The sequence below is a fragment of the Gadus morhua genome, chromosome 20 (assembly GCF_902167405.1).
Source record: "Gadus morhua chromosome 20, gadMor3.0, whole genome shotgun sequence".
Lineage (NCBI taxonomy): Eukaryota > Metazoa > Chordata > Actinopteri > Gadiformes > Gadidae > Gadus > Gadus morhua.
In genome coordinates this window covers 16,126,112-16,149,682 of record NC_044067.1, presented here as the reverse complement: position 1 = coordinate 16,149,682, position 23,571 = coordinate 16,126,112, and the positions used below count along the sequence as shown (strand labels likewise).

General features: G+C 44.7%; 1 protein-coding gene across 5 annotated transcripts in view; it reads right to left on the bottom strand.

The window, feature by feature from the left end:
* adarb1b (adenosine deaminase RNA specific B1b) overlaps positions 1–23,571 on the bottom strand; it is a 113,555-nt gene that overhangs the window by 15,062 nt on the left and 74,922 nt on the right. For 4 of the 5 annotated variants that reach the window (XM_030343230.1, XM_030343232.1, XM_030343234.1 and 1 more), the window contains 3 exons: positions 23,471–23,529; positions 5,305–5,373; positions 1,182–2,122 (listed from right to left, as the gene is read on the bottom strand). In XM_030343230.1, coding sequence (XP_030199090.1) covers positions 1,182–2,122; positions 5,305–5,332 — 969 coding nt within the window. In that variant the 5' untranslated portion in view covers positions 5,333–5,373; positions 23,471–23,529. Of the gene's footprint in view, positions 1–1,181; positions 2,123–5,304; positions 5,374–21,836; positions 22,002–23,470; positions 23,530–23,571 lie in introns of those variants that run through there. The other variant, XM_030343229.1, reaches the window with a different exon arrangement.

The window sequence follows — 23,571 nt, the reverse complement described above, 5'->3', positions numbered from 1 at the left end:
CCTCTAGTGTGTGGGCAGACGCAGCCACCTGCCCCCCCCCCCCCCCCCCCCCCCCCCCCCCCCCCCCCCCCCCCCCCCCCCCCCCCCAGCGGGATGAGGACTTTACTGAAAAGAGCTGTCAAAAGAGAGGACTTCACACACACACTGAGCGGCTCTGCATGTCTGTGGGTCCAAGGGGGGAAGGAAACACACAGATACACCAAGGCTTTCTCGGGCCAACAGTCAACTTTTGAAAAGAGCAACTGGCCCTTTATGCTGTGGTTTCCTCCACAATGTATGTGCAAATCTATATTTAGGCAATTTTTTTTCTGCCAACGCGCAACATTAACAGAATGTCCTTTTGAATAAGTGTTCAAAGGAAGGTTGTGCAGAAATACCTTTTTTTTTAATTGTGTTTTCCTGAGTTTCCGAACATTCCTTTGCAGCGTCCATGGAAAACTTTTTGAGTTTAAACTTCAAATTACAAAAACTATTAGGACTACTTTAAAAGGTAATCTTCCCTTAATTAAATCTTCAGTCATACTAGACTGTCGTCTTAATTTTGAAGGATTGCTTCGAGTCCAGTGAGGGTTAACAGAGTATCTCATTGCTCCATTTCTACAGGACCGGAAATATAATTGAAAATTAAAGAGCTTGTCTCAACTGAATCCTTAAAACAGAATGTGAAAGCGAAGCACAGAGATGAAATTGGAATAACCTATAGAGAATAAGACAATAATGGTCGGATCTGAACCTAACCAGCCACACTGAAAGCTCTCGAATCACCTGGTTTCGGATCAAACCCGAACGCAACTCATATTCTAAAGCAACCGACCATTACCTTCATAACCCCCATACCTCACAACACCCATAACCCAGGGTTTCCTACAGCACTTTCCAGCTTAGGCGGCCGCCTAAGCAACACACGCCTGCCGCCTTAACTACGACCTAAAAGAGATAGTTTATTTTTAAAATAAATATAAAATATAAGCACTACACTCACTTTCTTTGTATAGATCAGGCTGCAGGGCAACAGTCTGCGTGAAAATAAGATAGAAAAGGTCCACTTGCACCCCCCCCCCCGGTCTGAGGGCAGACCCCACCACCGTATCTAACACATTTTCCGCAGGAAACCCTGCATTACAAGTGTAACAGTACATAAAGCATTAGATCCGAACACTGCATAGAAGCGACAGTGTTACCTGGGGGAGGTGCAGCTGCAGCCCCTCGCGCGGGATGGGCTGGCGGGACGGCGTCTGGTCCAGCTGCATGTTGAAGAGCGCCGACAGCACGGCCTGCGCCGCCCGCGCCTTGGCCAGCTTTTTGTTGCGCCCTGAGCCCTCGAACGTCTGCGCGTCCACCGTCACCGACATCACAAAGTTCTTGGCGTGGCTCTCGCCGCTCTCCGACACAAAGTCGTACTTGAGTCCCGGCCGCAGCTCGTTCAGGATCATCACCGGGTTCTTCCCGCTGGTGGGCGAGCTGAAGACCGACGGCGGGGGCAGGGGCGCCTGGGCAAGGCCGCTGCCGGGGGGCACGGGCAGGGGGTACTCCCCCAGCGAGTTCAGGGGCCCGCTCCCGTTGGAGCCCAGGTAGAAGGCGTCGTCGGGTGGCGCCGGCGTCTCGAAGCCGTTGAACAGCATGTCGGGGAAGTCCGCCTGGTCCGAGGTGAAGTCCGTGTTGACGGTCAGCGTGCGGCCCATGGCCAGGTGGGCCTCCGAGGCATTGGGGAACTGCACGAAGGAGCGCAGCGCCTTCTCCGCCGCGTTGAGCTTGGCCTTCTTCTTGGTGGGGCCCATGCCCTCGAAGAGCTGTCCGTTGACCTCCACCGTCATGACGAACACGGGCGCGTGCACGGGGCCGGTCTGGGACAGCAGCTTGTACTGCAGGCCGGGCTTGATCTCGTTCAGCTGCATCAGGGCGTTCTTGGGAAGCACGGGCCCCGGCGTTTTCTTGCGCTTCTTGGCACGGAACTTGGAGTGCGAGTGTCCGTTGCTGCCCTCTTCCAGCGGGCGCTTGCGGCTGCCACCGCCGCCGCCCCCCCCGCCGCTGCCGTTGGAGAGCGGCTCGGCCCCGGCCCCGCCCTCTTTGGAGGACACGTTGTCATGGTTACGGTTTTCCTTAACCTCGGTGCTGCTCGAACCTGCGGTGCCCAGAAAGAGTAACTTACAGCGCCTTCGTTGCAGGATCTTGTAAATGCAAAATTTATGGATTCCTTTATCACTCTTTGGAACTGAACCAGTGATTTGTGTTTCTTCATGATGATAAAAGGAGCCAGGTTTAGATTCGGCAAACATTAGTCTCTCCTTTTTCTAAGTCTAATCTTTATCACTTGGACCGCTAAAAGGTATAATTGCAGTTATGATTAGCTACTTTTGTCATGTTAATAGGAATAGTGGATAGATTACCATTTCGGTTTTCATGTAAATAAGTGAGGCTTGGCTATGATTTAACAGAACTCCTAGCTTTTTAATAGAAGGGGGAAACATTGGGAAAAGTAATCATGATGAACTTATCTAAATAAAAACTGTAATGTACATGCATGTACACAATGCACAATAATTGTAGTATAAGATAAAATAACATAATAATATAAATTCTCCCTGACTGTCAAATTTGCATATTTCTCAATAAAAGTCAAATTTACAAATGAGGGTTTCTCTATAACTATGCATTGAATATTAACTCAGGATTAATATTGTAGGAAACACATATCACCAGGTCCAGTTAACAAAGCGGATGGAATATTGGTGCAAAAATTTCCATTTATAACATCCTTCAGCAAAGACTGAATAGGTTACTCCTTGCGGTACTCGAGGGAGAAGGGGGGTGGAGGAGGGTTGGTGGGTGCCCTAGATAGATGTTTGGGTTTGTGGGAGGAGGAAGAGGAGGAGGGTTGGTGGGTGCATGGGGAGGAGTGCAGGAGGTGGAGAAGGAAATCGAGGACCAGGCAGACAGGAGAGGAACCTTCGTCCACCAAAGAAGAGGATCTTGGGAGCGACCAGGCCACTTGGTTCAGGTGTTTAACAACGTGCTGGCAAACCCTTGTTACATGATGTTGTTTCCAGGCCAAGGAACCAGCCAGATATCCATGGAGGACTACAGAATCCTGATCTAATGATGAAGGGCCACAGAGTCTCCCCTCCTTCATCTTTAAGCTCTGAACGTCACGTATGCGGTAGTTAAACCGATGCACTGGCAAGCCCATACCCTCTGAATGCCATCAGAGATAAGACCCAGAATGAACTAGTCGAGTCTATTCCAAATTAAACGTGTGTCGTGAAAGTGTCATGAAAGATACCATAGTCATACAGTCAATGCAAAGGCCAGCCAGGGATCATAGAGGAGGACATTTGGCAATGCAGAAAGGCAAACTATTACTACCACTTATGCTAATACGACTGATATGAGAGTATTGGCGGAAACAAATGTCAGGTTATTAAACTTGTTTGGTTTGTATAAAAAAAGCAAAGTACCAACACCAACAGGCCACAGCAATCAACTGATAACGAAACCACTGACAGGACTGACGGGACAGACAGAAAATCAAGAAGCATGCTCATGTTTGCAGATTCAATTCCTACGACCAATAAAGAAATTACAAATAAATCTATTCATTCTAAAAAAATCTTTTGATAGATAAAAATTAAGATGATCCTAAAAATCATAGATCATGAATAGAAAAATATATATTTTCCAGTTAAACATTATTAATTTTTTTGGAATAAATAGCTTAAAGTTGCAATGTGTCAGTTTTGAGCCCCTACAACATAGTAGTTGGGAGACTCTCACGATTCAAAAACTCAATAACAGTGTTCCGTCTCCTCCAACTGGCCGGTAAACTGTGACGTGAACTAGCATAGCTTGGCTGATTTGGTGGCAAGAGTGTGAGGGGTTCGGTGGTATGATTCTTGTAAACAAAGACAGGTATGCTGTAGTAAAAAAAGACTGCAGAAGGTGCTGACCAGCATATTTTATTTGAAGAACAGATCGCATATAGGATGTGATTTTACTGATTACATTATGGAAATCACTATCAATAAGCACTGAGTACAGATCTGTTAAGATTATTTTAAGCCCAACGCTTGTTGAAATGTCACACATTGCGACTTTAGGTAAGGTTCCCTAAAATATTCAGCAGTTTTCCTGCTATTGCCTTTAGATCAAAGCTGCAGCAGCAAGCTTGAGTTTAAGCTTCTTAATCATACTTCGGAGTGGATTGAGGCTCTGGCATTTCTGATCATTTGCCTTTTTATAATCATCATTTATTTTAGGTCTGGCAAATGAAATCCCTCACATATTTGTATGAGGGGCAAAATCTAAGATTACCTTTTTTTTGCCATAAAAAGTGTGTGTGTGTGTGTGTGTGTATGACTAAACTCACTCTGCACTGCAGTCTCAGCACCGAGGAAGCAAAGCTTCAATAGAAACGTTTCCCTTTGACTTCATGTCAGCCATGTTTCAATAAGAACTGAAGATGGTGGAACCTTAGGGGGGGAAATCATAGCTCGTCCTGAAAGAACGGTTTCCCTGATCCCTACTCATCTGATGTAGGGGATCCTACCCCGAACATCCAATTAAACCTCAATACACCCAGAAGACAGGAGGGGGTGGGGAGGGAGGAGGAATGGAAGAAGATAGGAAGACGGGGAAGGTAAGTTGTTTGACCTGCTGCTTTTCAGATAAAATAATTAGTTCTTCCATAAAAGTTTCTGCACAGTAAAGTTCAGCTTTCTGTGTGAATATAAGTGGCCTATGCTTCCCTCTGTGTGTGTGTGTCTGCGTTCGAGAGAAAGTGTGTGTGTTTGTATAGGTGTGTGCACGTGTTTCAGGTTCATGTAAGGATTGTAGGCAGAGTCACGTGCATTTATGGTTTTACTCGCACATTCTGAATTCATACTGCAAACAATGAAGCATTTTCTAGCTGTATTATGCTAATACAATAATCTTTAAGTCGGAGGGAAACACATAGACAGCAAATAAAATATTCAGAGAGAGAGAGAGAGAGAGAGAGAGAGAGAGAGAGAGAGAGAGAGAGAGAGAGAGAGAGAGAGAGAGAGAGAGAGAGAGAGAGAGAGAGAGAAAAAAAAAGAGAAAGGGACAGAAAAGAGAAAGAGAGGAAAGAAAGACCGACGGATTGAAAGCGATAGACATAAAGGAGGAGAAGGACAGGCAGAGAGGCAGGCGGGAAGAAAGCCAAGACAACCATTTAAACACAAACACTTGAGTGACAAACCAACACCGACCCCGGACGGGAAGACATGCAGCCTAACAGACAGGAAGGACGAGGAGGAGGCGGAAGAGGAGTCGAAAGAAGACACTCACTCATGTTCTCTTCCTCGTCCACATCCATGGTGAAGGGTTTGGCCTGGCCTGGCCTGGCTGCTGCTCCACCTGGAGGGAGGGGGGGAGAGAGGGAGGAGAGAGAGAGAGAGGAGAGAGAGAAGGATAGTGAGTAATATTGAGGCTGCTGAGGTTTCAAGGTGAGGGATCCAGACTGACAGAAGCAGTCTATTGTGACTTTAATATCCTCCTATTAGACCTCATTTCCCCTGCTCAGAGATATACTGCCTCTGACACAGCCCCCCCCCCCCCCACACACACCCACACACACACACACGGCTCAGCCTCTGCTCTGTATAGAGCTAATACACGCACGGCCACAAACACACACCCACACGGACACAGTTTCATGTAAAAACTTCACAAGTATATATTTATTCAGTATGTGCATGAGAAAATTCCCTCCATCAGCATGAATAACATTTTATAGAAACCACACCCACACACACAAGCAAGCACACGCACGCAAACACACACGAGAGGTATTATAAAAGAGCTTTTCAAACATCACACATATTTCACAGTTCAACAGAGTTTAGACCTTTTTTTGCACAATGAACATGCTATTCAAACACATTTCACATCAAAGCTGGAGGCACAACCCGGCACAACGGTGGCTCTATCCACAGAACAGCCCCGGAAGGATTAACACTTCTTAAGACCACTGGAGAAAAGGAAATAGCTGGTGCAATGTCCACGCAGTGACCGAAAAACATCCATTCCAGGTTGGTGATTTAGCGACACTCAACCAGGATTAAGTGGCCAAGCATAGTACGGAAAACGGTCTGAATTAAAGAGGTGATTATCTGCGGAGATGGGAAAAGTTATAGCATGTACGTTTAGATTACCATCAAATTAATGCTTCTTCAGAGATCCGCTGAGCTGCGCTGAACGGGGAGTACACTGAGCAGTCCGTGGGGCCCCAGCCACTTGCTTAGAATTACCGTAAAGATATAGATTTATGATAATTCCTAATAATTGAAATGATATTGTTTTTATTCCTAAATTCCTTGTGTGGTATTTTTCTAAATGTTAATCCAACAGTTAAACAATTAATCCAAATTCAAACCATTAAACCAAAGGCCTACCGATGGAAGGTTTTGGATAGTTCTTCAATTTAATTCTCTACCTAGAACTTGAGCTCACACCAGCCACGTCAGGGAAGACCAAAAACATGAGGAGCATCTACATATAGTCATAGGCAGAAGTAAACATATCTACGAATCAGAGAATACAATAAAAAATGAATGCGAAACAAGAAAACAACAGCATAAGGATTTGAAACAGACTGTACCAATTCAACTTCTGCATCTTTTAACTGGAACTTCCATTCTTCAGCCAAACTAAGCTAAATGGGCAAATTAATCTAAACTAATGTCGAATGACAGTAAAATATGCCAGCACAATTATGGGCCAATTAAAGATTCATATTCCGCTCAATAATTTCGGATGAAGGAGCGGGCTGGATGTGGGGGGAGAGGGATGAGAGGGGGGGAGGGAGATGGGATTGTCTTTGGCAGCTAAGAGAGTCTCCAAAATTGCAGACAGGTGTGTACGGCCCCTCTACTCCATGCACGGCTAGTTTTCACTGGAAGACACACCTGTACACCGCAGGAAGACAGACGGACACGCATGAAGCACAGAAACCCATTCATAGTCACGGAAACATGGGGAGTGTTGTCCAACATGCAAAGGATAGCTAGCGGATGCTTTCTGATAAACAGATATAAGTTCTGGAAAAAATCTTCATTCACATTTTCATGGTAAATTAACGTTGGAGACATTAAGTCAAAATTTGTTTTTATCTTGTAAAGGGCTCTCTCTTCTCTGTGAATCTGATAAGGTGATGAATTCTTCAAAATGTAATTCAAGAGTGAAATATAATGCAATTGATGCTCTGTATCTTTTTTTTTAAAGAAACAAGTTAAAAACATATACAAGAGTACATGTCATTTTTTAAAAAGGGATATTTATTTATTTTTAAAGGCATTGGACTTGATCTAGCTAACTGTAGTAAGATTGAACCAGTGAATGGAAGAATGGAGCCTGGATGAATGAAGCCCATGTCTCAAACACAGTAAATATTCATTGGGTTTTCAAGCACGTTGTGTTTATCTGAGTCCTGTTTACAATGCCAATGTGGCTGTCACTTCTGCTTTCAGCATAACACTGCCTTGCTCATGAATCTTAAGCATCTCAAGATTAGGTCCAATCTATGGGCTGGCTAGAGGAACACAGCAAAGAGAACAACGTCTACTTTCTGTGGTTCAAACTGTGGTGATTCTTGATTCAATCTCAATGCAACCTTTACAGGTTGGATTTCGTCAGGTTTGAAGTCTTTCTATGTTAAATATTAATTATATTGTTATATTAAATTGTATTATTTTTCTTGCTATTGATATTTATATTGTTATTTTGAGATAGACAGTATGTAAGGCAGAGAGCTCAATTTGCAGCTGTGTGGTTGAGAACCAGAGCTATAACAAGCACATATTTTATCCTCATTAAAGTTTTATCATTTCCAAATCTGATTAAGTAATGCGATTAGTTTGATGTATCACGTTCACACAAACAAAAATTTAAATCCTTATATAATAATAAATAATAAAACTAGATTCAACCATTTCATCTGGGTGCTGTTAGTAGGGCTTAGGACATATTTAAAAAAAACTAAATGTAATAAAAAGTAAAAACTCAACATGCATTTTGCTAGCTTGAATAATAGCAGCATGTAGACATTTTCTTAAATCTAAATTATACCCAATCCATGTCTATCACGGTAGTTCTCCAAGAATATCTAATAAACAGAGAATCAAAAGTCACGATATCTGGGGACTGCCAGAAGTGAGAAACTAGTCTACAATCCACTTTTTTAAACCATCTTTTGATCATTTTTGGTGCCAATGAGTTTTTTTTTGTTTCTTTTGCCGCAGAGGGGCTGGAGCCGGGAGATACGGAGTGAGAGAGAGTGGTTACCTCGGGCGAGCAACCATCGGCCCGCCACGAGCATAAGGCCTACAGGTAATTTCTACGGTGACCGGGAGTAACGGGAGAGCGGCGAAGGATGAGGAACAAAAAAAATGAAAAGATGAAAAAAATCTCAAATTCAATCTAGCTGAGGAGAAGCAGAGGTAGAATCAAGGTGTGTTTGATTCTTTCCCTTGGTGGGGCCGGGGGGGCTGTCAGACGAACACCACCACCACCCCCACCGCCGTCGTCTCCCTCACCGTCTCATTGGACAAAACAAGGCAGCGCTGGTGGTGGTGGGGGATGGTGTTGGCGGGGAGTCCAGTGACGGAGAGGTGGAGGTGAGTGGAGGTGAGGGAGGACGGGTGGGCGAGAGAGATAGAAAAAAGGCAATCCTATTCGGAGTAGAAAGAGCCATTATCTCCTGTAAAACAGAAGGCGGCGGGGTGTTGTGACAGGCCACGGGGGAGCCGACACTATTCTGGAATGTTCTTAAGCCGCAGCACGGGAGCTCTCCGTCACTTCACGGACCACCTGTCAGTGTCCCGCAGTAATACGATGATCAAAAGTGGAGTGTGTGTGATGCAGGTATGTTACGAGACGCTCCATCAATGGCTCAAGGCCAGCTGTTTCACTGTTGGGGTTGGGTCTCAGCTCTTATCCGAAAGTCCAGAGCACACGCAGCGCAAATTACACTTGACATTTGTAGTGCGACACAAGCATAACTAGGATCCTATTGTTTTAACTGAGCAAAGCACACACACAAAGCGCGGATGGAGCAGGGTGTGTGCTTGCTTTCGCTTCGAACAGGACTCGAATCGGGACAGAATTGTAAAACAGTATCTTGTGTCCCGTCCCAACAGGGCTGTCTGCTTTGGGCTTACCCACTCAGAAAATAGCCAATAGAACAACACAACAGCGGCACAGAGTTCAGATGCCCTGTGATATGTGCAGATGACATGGCTACACAATATCTTTTGTGTTTTTAGAGATTTAAATTGACACAATGGATCAGGGTTTTCATGCGACAGACCAGTAACATTAACAGATTCAGATGGAGCTTTCCCAGTGTGGGCTGGCCCAGATAAATAGCGGTTTGTTGATTATATGGAGTAGTAAAAGTACAACAACTCTCTGCTACTTTTGAATCGTTTTCATCCCTCTCACTGCACCCGAATCTCCTGATGGGAAGCCCAATAACTCAAGACTCACAAATAACACCATCTTTCAACTTTTGAAAGATAAACCTTCAAATGTGTATGTGTACCTTTAGCTCTCTTCACCCTGTCTGGGTGTGAAAGCTGAAAGATATAGAACCTATATACTTGTAATTGTTCCAAATGACATGGCAATTGGCCTTCTGGCAGTGCGATGGATTATAATTGGTTCTATGACAAGATGATGGCTCCAATTGTACGACGAGTACGAGTATAAACTCGCTTAGGTGCATTGTAAGTTACAGACAAGTTCTTGTTTTCATTTTTTCTTAAGAGTTGGTCATTTTACCATGATCAATAGGCTCAATATGTTTGAGCCTGAAACTCCTTTTGACCGGTCAGCAAGACAAGCTGCTAGATGAATCTGTAGCATTGCAGAATCTGTAGCATTGCAGAATCTGTTGCATCGCATAATCAAACTCACCTCAATTAAGTAGTTGAGTTTAGAAGCCTCGCTCCACACTTTTCAAACATTATACAAATTAAAATGCTCCTTTTTCCATTTCTTCCGAGAGGAACATTTGAGCGCATGTAACACCAGTCTGTCCTTAAATGCATACAGCTTTGGTGCAGAGGCTGGAGGACTAGTGCCACTGCATAAGTTATGCAAAAAACATATATATATATATTTTTTGGAATTACTTTTATGTTGAATGCAATCTAATTTGTTTAATTTGCAGACATCAATGGAGAAATTGTATGGAGGTAGATTTGTGTCTTTATTATGCAATCAAAAAAATAATAGGTTTGAGAGCAAAACTTTCCACACTGAAATGAAAAAATAGGTTTGAGAGCAAAACTTTCCACACTGCAATCACAAAATAGATTTGAGAGCAAAACTATCGACACTGCAATCAAAAAATGTTTTATTGCAAGATAAATGAATGTGATAAAAAAAATATTAATGGGAATCCAAAAGTTTTGTTCGCAAACCCAAAAGTTTTGTTTGCAAATCCAAAAGTTTTGTTTGCGAATCCAAAAGTTTTGCTTGCTGTTGAGCTGAATCTCGTGGGCGGGACCTACGCCGAAAGATGTAAGACACGTCTCTATTGGTCAGTCTCGATCGGAGTGACAGCTTGGCAACATCCGAAAAGCCGCTGCCCCCCCCGACCGCCTCCAGAAGCAGATTGTCGGCCTGACGGACAGGGTGTTCGTTTGTGCCTCTCAATCCGCGGCGGCGGTCAACAACATCGCCCTGCTCTCCTCTGCCATGGTCTCCTTGTCGGCTGACAGGGAGGCCTACGGAATTTTCAGGGCGCGCAAGCGCGCGCACGGGACAAGCCCATAAGGCGAAGCCTAGACGTCGTAGCCTACATGAAATAGAACTCCCTCTCTCGTTACTAACTGTGGATGTTGCCAAGCTGTCACTCCGATCGAGACTGGCCAATAGAGACGTGTCTTACATCTTTCGGCGTAGGTCCCAGCTCAACAGAAAGCAAAGCTTATGGATTCGCAAGCAAAACTTTAGGATTCGCAAACAAAGCTTTTGGATTCGCAAACAAAACTTTTGGATTCGCAAACAAAAATTTTGGGTTTGCAAACAAAACTTTTGGATTCCCATTAATATTTTTTTTATCACATTAATTTATCTTGCAATAAAAATTTTTTTGATTGCAGTGTCGATAGTTTTTGCTCTCAAATCTATTTTTGATTGCAGTGTGGAAAGTTTTGCTCTCAAACCTATTTTTTGATTGCAGTGTGGAAAGTTTTGCTCTCAAACCTATTATTTTTGATTGCATAATAAAGACACAAATCTATCTCCATAAAATTGGAGAAATACTGAGAGCAAAATAGTGTTTGATGTAGAAGAATAACAAACAAAAGGTTATATTAGCTCATGAATAGCTTTCAGACAAATTTTGGGAAGCATAAAGAGAAACAGTAACCAATAAGTGGACTACATATTTGATTGTGAAGATCAAAGCAACAGTATAATGAGACCCAGAGGGGGAGAAGCTACAAATGCAGACTGAAAACAAAATTTGCTCTACAACATTAAAGCTAAAAATAACTTCAGCACCGTCTACGCGCACATCAACACTGTGTGCACGGACACATCAACACTGTGTGCACGGACACATCAACACTGAGTGCAATGACACACCAGCACTGTTTGCACACGCACAACAGCACCGTTTGCACGTGCACATCAGCCCCAGGTGCACGTGACTTTAGCTCGCTGCATTCACACATCAACCCAGTGCCCCTCACACACAGCCTCAATCTTCAGTGGAAACACCAACCACACCGTCTTATGCCTGGCCCCAGAGGGAAATCTACTCCTGCAACCCGCCTACATTAGCAGCACATTAGGGAAGTGTGAAAGCCAGCTCGCTTCAAACTCCAGGAACACCTGACAGTCCGCGGTTGTGACAGCATCCAGGGCTCGCATGAAAGGGGGGAAAAAAGGGAAAAAAAGCAAATGTATCTTTGAAAGGCCTCCGTGCTTAGCGTCTAGGCCTGTCACAAAACAGACACAAAACGCGATGAGCAAAACACGCCTGGGTGCACCCCGGGACAGCCGCTACATATTTTATCTCTGCGGCCCCGATGTTTTGTTTCCCCCCGTACGGATCGCTTGAAAGAAACCAGGCCGTGGTGATGATGGGAGCGGGAGCAGGCCGCGAGAGGGATGACATGCACGATGATAAGATGTTCACGTGTATTAAGCGTGAATATTAGTTCACCTATAAATGTTCACGTCTCGGAACATAGACTCGACAGATCGGCAGAAACATCCGAGAGCTTGACATTTCTGTCATCACGTTTCATGATAGGCACCTTTGGTTTTTAAAACTCATTTGATTGTTAACGGAACAGAGAAACCAAATAAGAATAACATTCAGGTCGATTAAAAGAGACAATCGAAAACGTTCTTTTTGAACCTTAAACTAATTTGATTACTTTATACTGAGAGGTCAAGGAGAACAATTATCAAAAACGGAAAGTGAGCATACAAAACAAAATACATTTTGGCTTATGCAACAATAGCAATAGACTCTGGAGACTGCCTGTCTCTCTCATGCACATGCACCCACACAAACACTTACACACCAAGTAAATCATATTTTTAGTTGTGGTGCTCTGATGGTTTCTGTATGAAATAATATTCTCTGTGAGGTCCCGCTCGCAGGATGGCGGGCGAGGGCAGTGAAATGATAGACAACGGTTTGTATTTACTTTATTTATCGGCATTCTAGTGTGATGTTTACCGGAGGCAAGCCCCCATCTTCTGGAAATGAGGCTCGTAATATTGTAGCGCTCGGCTGAACAGTAATAGACGTGTCGAGTTTTTAAAAGAAAAAATATAAATTCTGGGCCGTGGAAAACGTGACTAATGTTCTTCCCCTGTATCGTGTGTGTTTGGCAGCAGTCCATTTACAGCGACGGCATGAAAATGAAAAGCGTTGAGCTAGCCATTAGCACATAGTAGCAGTAAAATGCTCCTGCCTCTACCTGAGTAGTTAGAGGTGGTTATTTTAATATTTTATTATAATAATTTTACATTTAGAAACTAAACTTACGGTGATATCGAAATCCCATGCACAGCCTAGCAGATATACTTAAGTACTTAAACATGGTCTGTAGGTGATCAAAAGATTTCAAATTCTAATAGAAAACCTCAAATGTTTGACAAAGGACCAGCAAATGTACAGAGTCCTCCAATTAGGTGACACTGTTTACAAACCCTATCAAATAACATTTCTTACATACTATAATAATTTGAGTATTCAGCCCTCAATGTCCAAGTTGTGCGAATCCGTGAGTGTATTTGGAGTGGCCTGGCCAATAGGATTCAAGGCTTTTTTGTGCTGGAATGGTATTGAAAAATAGAAAGCCAGCCTTGCTCTGCTGGCTAGGTGTAAGCCAAAACAAAGGTAGTCTCCCTGAAATGCAATGGTATTGAACAATAACATGCAGCATCTCGCGGTACACAATGGTGTCGACCACTGGGTATGCAGCCGGGCTAGATTGGCATGTTGTTGCCCAATACAATGACCACCCCTCAGGTTGAAGAAGGATGTCGACCAATAGGACGCCGGGCTTGCTGTGTAATGGAGCAACACCGTGCCCCCACCGAGCAGTTAGAGGGAATAATGGCTGCTGTCCCCGCACGCTCACCATCACAGGAGGCCGTGAGGCACGGAAAATTCAAAGTCACATTCTTCAGATTTATGTTGGGCTGCTGTAACCTCCATTTTGTAACCAACGCTGACACTGGGGAACAGCATAGAATGATGTAGAGGCAAATACATATGGAATAATATAAAAACACATTGTGTTTCTACAATTGTATTACCTGGCTTACATTTACAAATGACGATGATAATTTGCAGGATTCCTTCGTAACACTTTAAGTATCCACAGCCTGTCTCAAAAGTAGGGATTTAATAACTTTATTCTGTGAGTGGTCAATCCAAACCCTCATCCCGTTTGTGGACGTACAAATATATGAAAAGACGAAATAGTCGTATATTTCAATAACAGATTGAGGAAGTAGCATGCCTCGAGATCTAATGTGGCTGTGTCTAATTAACAAACAGTTATCTTGTGTTTCACCAAAAACCTCCTGAAAATGAATCTCGGAATTGCAGGAGAGGAGAGGTGGTGAAATGTGTAGTCATGGCGATGGAGTGGGTGGAGGGGGGACAAAATGCAGTCTTTTATTGTGTTCCAGACTGTAATATTTGACAGTTGGCCGTTCATCATTGCAGACCGCTGACGGCCAAGTGGGTGGGGGAGGGGTGAGGGGGCAGTGGAGGGAGAGAGTATCAATATGAATTTTTTATTTGATGGGTTTTATGGTAGATTGTATTTTGACGGGTTCAGGAGGAGCCAAGGTTCAAGTGAAAGTGGCAGCGAGGCCAAGTAATAACTGAGGAGAGAACCCAGTGTCTGAGACTATTGGACTGGCAAACAAACGTGTGCACGCACAGAGACAATGGATGTGCAACGGCGTGCACGGGAGGGCCACCACACATGTGGACACGGTTGCGAGCAAAGACTCAAAAACGATGGGAATTGAAGGGGATATGGATTTTTGTCACGATCGGTGCGTGTGGTTCAGGGGACCGTTGGTCTTGGTATTAAGCCATTTTTACGTGGAATCGGTACCAACGGATACTTCCGATAAAGGCTGATGCAAGTAAGGATTCTCTGCTCCTTTACTTGCATACTCGTCCTTTCCTTTTTTCCTACTTTCCACCGTACACACTCCTTCATCAATGTCCCACTTAATTCCTTCTCCTTCCAAGTTCCCCTCCTCTACCAACACACACACACACACACTCACACTCACACTCACACTCACACACACACACACACACACACACACACACACACACACACACACACACACACACACCTTCAGGTGCAGTCATAAATCATGTGGCTGAGTGGCCATGAGTCCCTTTAGGATGAATGAAGGAGCTAGAGGATGGAGGTAGGGGGGTGGATGATGGGAGGTAGAGGTGGTAGATGATGGGAGGTGGAGGAGGGGAGGAGGTGGAGGCTGGTAGGAGAGGAAAGGCTGATTCGGAGGTGAGGGAAAGAAATGGACCACAAAGGTTGGGTAAAGTAAGGTTATTAATGTAAAGGTAAGGCAGGCTTGGGTTAGGAAAGTTTGTAAAGTTAGAGTAAAGTAAATGGAAGCAAATGAACATAACATAAGGTAAGGTTAAGAAAATAACAGTCAATTATGGTAACGCATTGTAAGAGAAATAGCAAGGGGATACTATTAAAGAAGAAAGTAAATGGACGGAAACGAGAGATCAGGAGAGCCAGACAAGACAAATGGTTGAGAGGAAATGGTGTTTTGGTCTCGTTCTGTCACACACCTCTAGACTTCTCCAACAGTAAATCCACTCCATACCCATGTGACCCTACCATTAAAGCGTTCAAATCATTGACATGTACAGCAGGCCTATGTACACCGGCCGGGGGGCTCATGTTAAGGAGATCCTCATTCACTGCATCGCAACCATCACTCGTTACAATTCGATTTCAACATCCACATTACAAAGACCCAGTGCTGAAGTTGTATGACTGAACGGAAACCTATTTAGATTAGTCAGATCCTGAAGGGATCAACAGATGTATTATATGTATTATAGAAGTATTCAAAGAGATGGCGCCGTCATGAGAGAACAACAACAAGAACGAGAGAGAATAAGAGCGAGAATGCGAAACGAGAGTGAAAGAGAGAAAGGGGGGCTGATTTAAGTACAGAAGGATATCAGGTTTGGGAAGGAGGGGGGGGGGGGGGGGGGCATGGTAATCATGGATTGTCCTCATGTCTGTGATTGGCTAGATGAACGGTACAGTCTCTACCCCAGCACCCTATTACTCTCCCCAATCAAATCCTGCCAGTCGGCTGATTACCTCCTGGGAGAGTGGGAAGAGGGGTTTTAATAGAAACGGAAATTTGGCCTTTTTTTGTCAAGTCAGTTCGACCCTCCGTCAACCAGCTTGCGGCCCCATTTCTTGTTGCGGCACGACACCATGGTCACCGGTGACCGGGGGAGGATGGGGGGGTTGTCGCGGTAATGGGGTACAGGCATGGGTCCACTCGGGGTCCTAATGGAGAAGGGGTCCTATGGCCGAAAAGGGAGCCGTCTGTCGTAGTGCCTGATTAAAACTGATGGGCCACGGTAAGAGACCCCAGAGGGCATCTAGACGACATGTACCTCTGTGGGGTTCTCACATACACACACACACGCACACACGCACAGAGGAAGAGAGACACATACACACACACACACACACACACACACACACACACACACACACACACACACACACACACACACACACACACACACACACACACACACACACACACACAACAGCAGAGACAAACTCACACACACACACACACTCCATTATTCAATTTGGCCCTTCTAATGACCAGTGAATTAGCCTGCCAGAAGTGATTTGCCTTTCTGAGACCAATTCCAGGCCTTACACGCGATCCTCCACTCAGTGCATTAAGAGAACAGCCCTTTATACCCCCATACACCACTCTCTATCAGGAATACAGTGGGCCAGTCTTCATGGAGGAGTCACCATCTGGAGCGCAGGCTGCAGGGTTTCAAAGGGACCTTTTAGAAGCCTGCGTCTCCAGAGTTGAACGATTTCTAATCAATTCAGGTAAGACACATTTTGAGATGTACAAGATGAGGACAACAACTTTTACGAAAAGCAATACCAGGACCGAAGTGCAAGAACTAATTACTGAAAATGGTCAATGTGTTGTCCTCACGTAGGATCTTTAATAATATCGTATCCACTCTTCCTAAAAATAGGAACTTATCCAGCTCTCAGAGAGGGATTATTAGCTACCATTCGTTATTATGTTTACGTAAGTTTTGCTTATTTTCTCAATGACCAGAGGTCACAACAACTTTATTATTCTGAATATGATGCTGAATAATGGTCTCATTCCAACCAACGGAATAACTTTTTACAGCACAACACTATGCCCATTATTGAGAATATTGTTTTGAATAACTGCATTATTCTGTGTATGATTCTGAATAACTGCATTATCCAGAGCTGGGGTGGGAACAGCAGTGTCTGCTGTGTCACCTCCGTGCCCAGCGTGACTCTCTCCCTCTCCGGCTCCTGTTTACGTGGGCCCTGCGGGGGGGCCAACCCCTGCATCTCACTGTTTCACTTCAGCCAGCAGATTTAATAACATCAATAAAATGCCTCAATCCTCCACCCATCCACGGCTGCACCCACCTCTACGTCCCCCTCCGCCCGCCCGTCCCCTCCTACCACCTTCCCCCTTTGTTCCTGACCCCCTACCCAACTCACCCCCTCCTACCCACCTTACCGCCATGCTCAACTCTCCTCCCCCCCCTCACCTCCTTCTACCATGTGTTTTGTCAAGGTTGCTGGATGGCCTTCCCTGCCCTCCTCCCCTCTCCCCCTCCTTCACCACCAGCTCTACAGTCTGGGTGACATCTCTGATTTATTACAGCAGAGCCCAGAGTGCTGCTGACAGCCCTGTGTGTGTGTGTAAGTGTGTATGTGTGTGTGTGTAAGTGTGTGTGTGTGTGTGTGTGTGTGTGTGTGTGTGTGTGTGTGTGTGTGTGTGTGTGTGTGTGTGTGTGTGTGTGTGTGTGTGTCCAGGTCTCTAGTACTGCAAGAAAACCTTTGCAGGAAGACCAGTCACCTTGTAAAACACACTTGTGTAGATGTGCATGGCACACACAAACACACACACCTCCCTCTCTCCACAAATGGGACACTTGAATACACACACACACACACACACACACATCGTAAAAAATCTGGAGCCAAACTTTTGGAAAGGGCTGACAAAGATCTTGATAGGGATGGGTCAGAATATTCGATTATACGTTCCCAAGGGTAAAAATATTTTTTTAACATTTGGACCATTAACATCTTTTCCCATTCAAATATAAAGTTTTTCACAAGCCATAACTTTGTTTACCTGGTGATGCCTGCTGAGGGCTTGTCTAATTCCCTTGAACAAAACCTTCACCACAGATACTATTGGGTATATACTATAGCATATAACCGCGTTTTTTCACAACAGACAATTTGACTGGAAAGATATTAAGTTATTTCTTTCCGATGATCCATGGCTGCCTTTGTGAATGTCGGCACACATCGAATAATCGATTATTCGTTCATACCACCCACTGATTATTCGATCATGAAAATGTTGAGTTATTCACATCCCGAGATCTTACTAGAATTTGTGTGTGAGATAAGTAAATGTGTGACTGTGTGTGTGTGTGTGTGTGCTTCCACACAGCCTACATAACATTCAAGGCCAGGTCAAAGGTCAGAGATCAGAGGCTCCTTTTAATTCACAGCAAGCAAATAAAAGGTGCCGACTTTAAGAGGGTGTTTGTTTGTGTACAAGTTATGGAATATGGATTTTTGTTGTGTGCACCTATTTGTTAGTGTATGTACTTGGATGTGTGTGCGTGTGTGTTTGTTTGTGTGTAGGCCAGGATTTGACAGCTGGGACAGGGTGCATAATGTCCAGCAGATAAGAGGAGCCTTGACAGCCTCGAGGAAAAGAGAGACAGAGAGACAGACAGACAGACAGAGACAGACAGACAGACAGACAGACAGACAGACAGACAGACAGACAGACAGACAGACAGAGAGGGACAGAGAGAGAGACTGAGACAGGACGGAGCAGAGCCAGCGAGAGAGAAAAAGAGCGAGTGGGAGGGAGGAAGGGAGGAATAAAATGAGAGGGAGAGAGAAGGATGGCGGGAGATCAAGGGAGGGGAAGGAGTTCATAGTGCATCAGAGATGATGAACAGAGTAGGTGTCAGGACGAGGGATGAGGTGGAGGATGAAGAGGCTTGAAAAGGGATGAATCAAGGCTGCGGGGAGCAGAGATATCATAAAACGTCACCTTGCTAGAGAGATGTATATGAAACTGTGGGTCACTGTGTTCTAATGATGTCGATATCTTTATTTTAGCTGTGAATTAATAGGATGACATTGATTTGCTTTAGTAGAAATCTTTAATGAGGAGGCAGTCTGGCTTATCCCAGTTTAAAACTCAAACAAGGCCACTCTCGCATCATTAGACATGCAAAGATCTAAAGCTGCGCTGGAAAGACTTGTTATGCCTTATTTATACAGTATTTGCTCATTTGTGAATATTTGGGGCAAGCTAGGACCAGCTACCCCTGCCCAGCATACAGAGCTACGTCTCTGTTGGCTAAACACACCTTATTGCCACTGTATTGCCAGGCCGCCTCTCAAGCAACGAAAGCATTCCTCTCCGTCAGAGGCAGACTAGGCTGCTGATTAGCTCGTCGCTAACCTAGGCTAATAGCACCCAGACAGCCCGACAAAATTAAGTTCTTGTTTTGACAGAGGGCCTTGCTAGTGCTTGGCGATAGACAGCTTGTAAATAAGCGTCTGGTTTTAATGAACAGTTTGTTGTGTGGCGAGGCTAAACGTCTGACAGCGCAGCGCGTGTCCGACTGCAATTGTTGTGGTTGTCAGAAGAAGCTGCTACACAACCCGCCTTCTTCCATTTGGATCAAGCCATGCCGTTTTTGTACTGTCAATGTGTACGCAAATGAAGGCGTAAATTTAACGCTTACACTGAATGGCACAGAAACATAAAGGAAGGCAGAAATGACAAATATTAGAGTTATTAAAAGCGTTAGGTTGTTTCAGTGATGTTTATGATGCTTGCAGACAAGTGTGAGTAAAGAAAGGCCAACTGAAATGCTTGAAAATGAAATAAAATAACGATGACAGAAAATTGTGAGGGTTGAAAAGAAAGGACAAAGGGCGCAAGGAAACAAGACAAGGAAAGGAAGATTTAAGGAAGGATAAAAGGTGGAGATTGAAACGATGACATCTCTTCCTCTGTGATGGATTGTAAATGGTTCATCCCCCCCCCCACACACACACACACACACACACACACACACACACCTCTGTACGAAAGCTTATTTGACACTTTTTTGCTGGCACAGCATAAAGCGTTTGCCATTTTCCATATTTCATCCACGGCCCATTGGAAAGCCATCGGCAGCCCCGGTGCAGTTAGAGGGGATGCGTCTGAAGACCTCGTCCAAGACACGCAGAAAGTCAATGTAGCTACTGAGTACAGGAGACCTGCTCCTGAATATATTGACTTTATCTTTATGTCAGGATAGTGAATGGTTAAGCCGTGGAGGTTCTGGCTTTCAACATGCTCTGAATGACAAGGATCAGTATTAACTTTGGAAAATAGTGTTCAGATTAGTACATTCAATCATTACATGGATACCCTCCTGCTGTTAATTATTTACATAAAGTTTGAATTGATTATCTGTCATTCATTCAGAAAAGCTTATTTTTTTATTTTTGTGGGTGCTCATTTGTTCATTAACGTCTCAAATAATTCTCAAAAACAAAATATTAACCTCACATGATCCATCCTTGAGATAAGACACAAAATGTTAGCAAAATTGCAACCTCACACTCACAGCCTGAAAGATCCCAGACCCCGGAACTTCTAAGCAACTTATCTCAGCGAGCCTGCTGCTGTTAAGAGTATTAAAAATGTCTGAGTGAACCGGCAGGGAAACTTCACCCCTGCTCCATCATTGCTTCCCCTAGCGTTCAAACGCCCCTCCTTGGCCGATAAGCTAGCATTTGAGCAAAAGGGCGGGAAAAAAAAGGATGTGTGAAACGCTGATGGTTGAAGTCAAGTTGTTAAGAGAAGAGTCGGCCGGGGTCGGGGTGAGGGGGAGGGGGGCAAATCATGTTCTCGGGAAAACGCCCACTCAGCAGCAGAGGATTTTTACGCGGATGATTGGGCTTGGCTTTGGCGATCGGCGGTCGCCTGGCTAGCTATCAAAGCAAGTGGCTGACACATGGCTAATTCTGCCAGGGAGATGAGGACACCTCGGTAATTGCTAGTGCCTTTGCTACGCTAATCCCCCGCGCAAAACGGGGTAACGTGCATGCTAGGGGGAAGTGCTTGTCAATCTCCTCCCATTACACAAACACACGATGTGTTTCACAATGAGGAGGAGAAGGAGGTGGAGTAAAAGGTAGCATGGAGGTAGTGGTGAGAGAAGAAAAAAGTAGTGAAAGGTAGAGGAGGTAAGAGGAGAATAGTGGAACAAAGGAGGTCAGAGGAGAATAAAGCAGTGAGAGGAGACTGTGATGGAGAATGGCACGAGTTAATATACAAACCAGAGAGTATTGCAATATGAAATCTGTGTAAATACATCAACAGTTGGATAAAGAGACCCTTTTCAAGAGTGTGTATGACTATATCGTAAGGGGTTTATTGGTATGTCAGTACCCTGGTTGAGTCAAATGTGGTTGCCCTATCTTGGTTAATACCTTTGATATTGTAAACTAGAGAAAGAAATCTTAAAAAAGCCATTCCTATTGTCGATTACCGGATATCAGAAGACCTTTTAAAATATCCTTAAAGTTTAAATAGACTTAACCAAAATTTGAAACAACTAGAAAACTACACAAGAGAACATCAAAAAACTGAACATTTAAATGTTGAGATGGTTGAATGATTTTCTTTCTTTTCCGCCTTTCTTCTTTTTTTTTTTTACTTTTTAAACTTATTGATCACAAATAAAATGTAGATCTTATTTTCCCCCAAAAGAACCACAAGAAGAACTCCAGTCCCAGACTCTTAAATGATAAAACAACTTAAACAAATAACCTTTAAGCCAAGCCCGCCACACTCACCACTCAACACTTTGTACGACAAAATAACAAAACAACATTACAATAGCGATGCGATTGGTGCGGTGCGCGTCTCCTGTTGCTACGGGTTGCTCTGCGGTTGCCACGGGTTACCTTTGCGCTCAGAGCGCTTGGTGCGCCTCCGCTTGAAGCGCCGGCGGATCAGACAGAAGTAGGAGCCCAGGCTCTGCACGCCATCGCCCGGCAACGCCATGCCTCCCCAGACCGCAGCAGGACCGGCAGGAACCCAGCAGGTACCCCCCTGGACTGACCCGGACCGGAGCGCACTGGACCGGACCGACGGACTGACGCGGACCGGAGCGCACTGGACCGGACCGACGGACTGACGCGGACCGGAGGGTACTGGACCGGACCGACGGACTGACGCGGACCAAAGTACAGGACTGACCTGGACCGAACCAACTGGACTAACCTGGAGCGGACTTGGCCAAACCGCCGGACCGGGGCGTACCGGACCAAACCGACAAGGACCGGTCGTACTGGACTATCCTGGACCGAACCAACTCGACTAACCTGGACTGAACCACTTGACTAACTGGATCAAAACAGGGCTATCCTGGACTGGACCAAAAAAGAACTTCTGAAACCAGACTGCGAGAGGTGCCTGGTTCTTGATGGCCGTATAAACAAGTCCAGGGTACACCAGAGCTGCGCTATAAGAGCCACCCGGCGCACACTCAGACTCCACACACCTGCAGCGATCCTCTGACTACACTTCACTACAGCCTGACTCTCCTCCTCCTCCGCCTCCTCCCCTCTCTCCCTCCACCTACCTCCCTCCTCCTCCATAGACTCCATCTCAGCCGTATTGGTTCCCGAGAAGAGAAGAGAAGAGAGGAAGAGAGGAAGAGAGGAAGAGAGAGAGAGAGAGAGAGAGAGAGAGAGAGAGAGAGAGAGAGAGAGAGAGAGAGAGAGAGAGAGAGAGAGAGAGAGAGAGAGAGAGAGAGAGAGAGAGAGAGAGAGAGAGAGAGAGACCTACTGGCACTGGAGGTAATTTCTACGGTGACCGGGAGTAACAGGAGAGCGGCGAAGGATGAGGAACAAAAAAAAATGAAAAGATGAAAAAAATCTCAAATTCAATCTAGCTGACGAGAAGCAGAGGTAGAATCAAGGTGTGTTTGATACGTCCCTGATTCTTTCCCTTGGTGGGGCCGGGAGAGAAACGAGAGGAGAGTGTGGACTCCAGTCTTTAGAGAAGCCGGTTCTCTCTGTCTTGTCTCTCTTCCTCAGATGAATAATACTCTCAGCCCTGCTCCTCGTTCTTATCCAGCAACAAACACCTTTGTTCACTGATTTGACAACATGAACTGGGACTAAACATGTATATTCTGTTTCTGTTCTGTATTCTGGAACACAGTTGCACAACACAGACACAGCACCACACACACCTCTTCTGTCCTCTCATTGGTATGTGGAGTAGAGTCAAAGTAAAAAGATCCAGTCAGTTAAACGTCTACACCCATCTAGTGGTTACTTTGTGTAACAGCAAGTATGTGAACTCAGAATGGGACAATGCACGCCCAAGCGTTTGAGACGTAACATTACATTTGGCAGCAATAGCGACAAATAAGGATGCAAGACCAGAAAGATATAGAGAAAAAAGAGAAAAGTATAAACTAGTGAATGATAAAGTAAAAAGAAAGACAGAAAGAATGATAAAGGGAAAGATTTAAAAAAAAAAAAAAAGAAATACAAAGAAATATAATGGTATAAAGATAAGCTCTCACCGAGTTGGATTCCCGTTTTCTGTGATTCTTACGGAGAGAAGGAGCTGGTCGTTAGATGACTGCAGAGGGAAGAAGAAAGTCCATTAAATCACCCAGCCCAT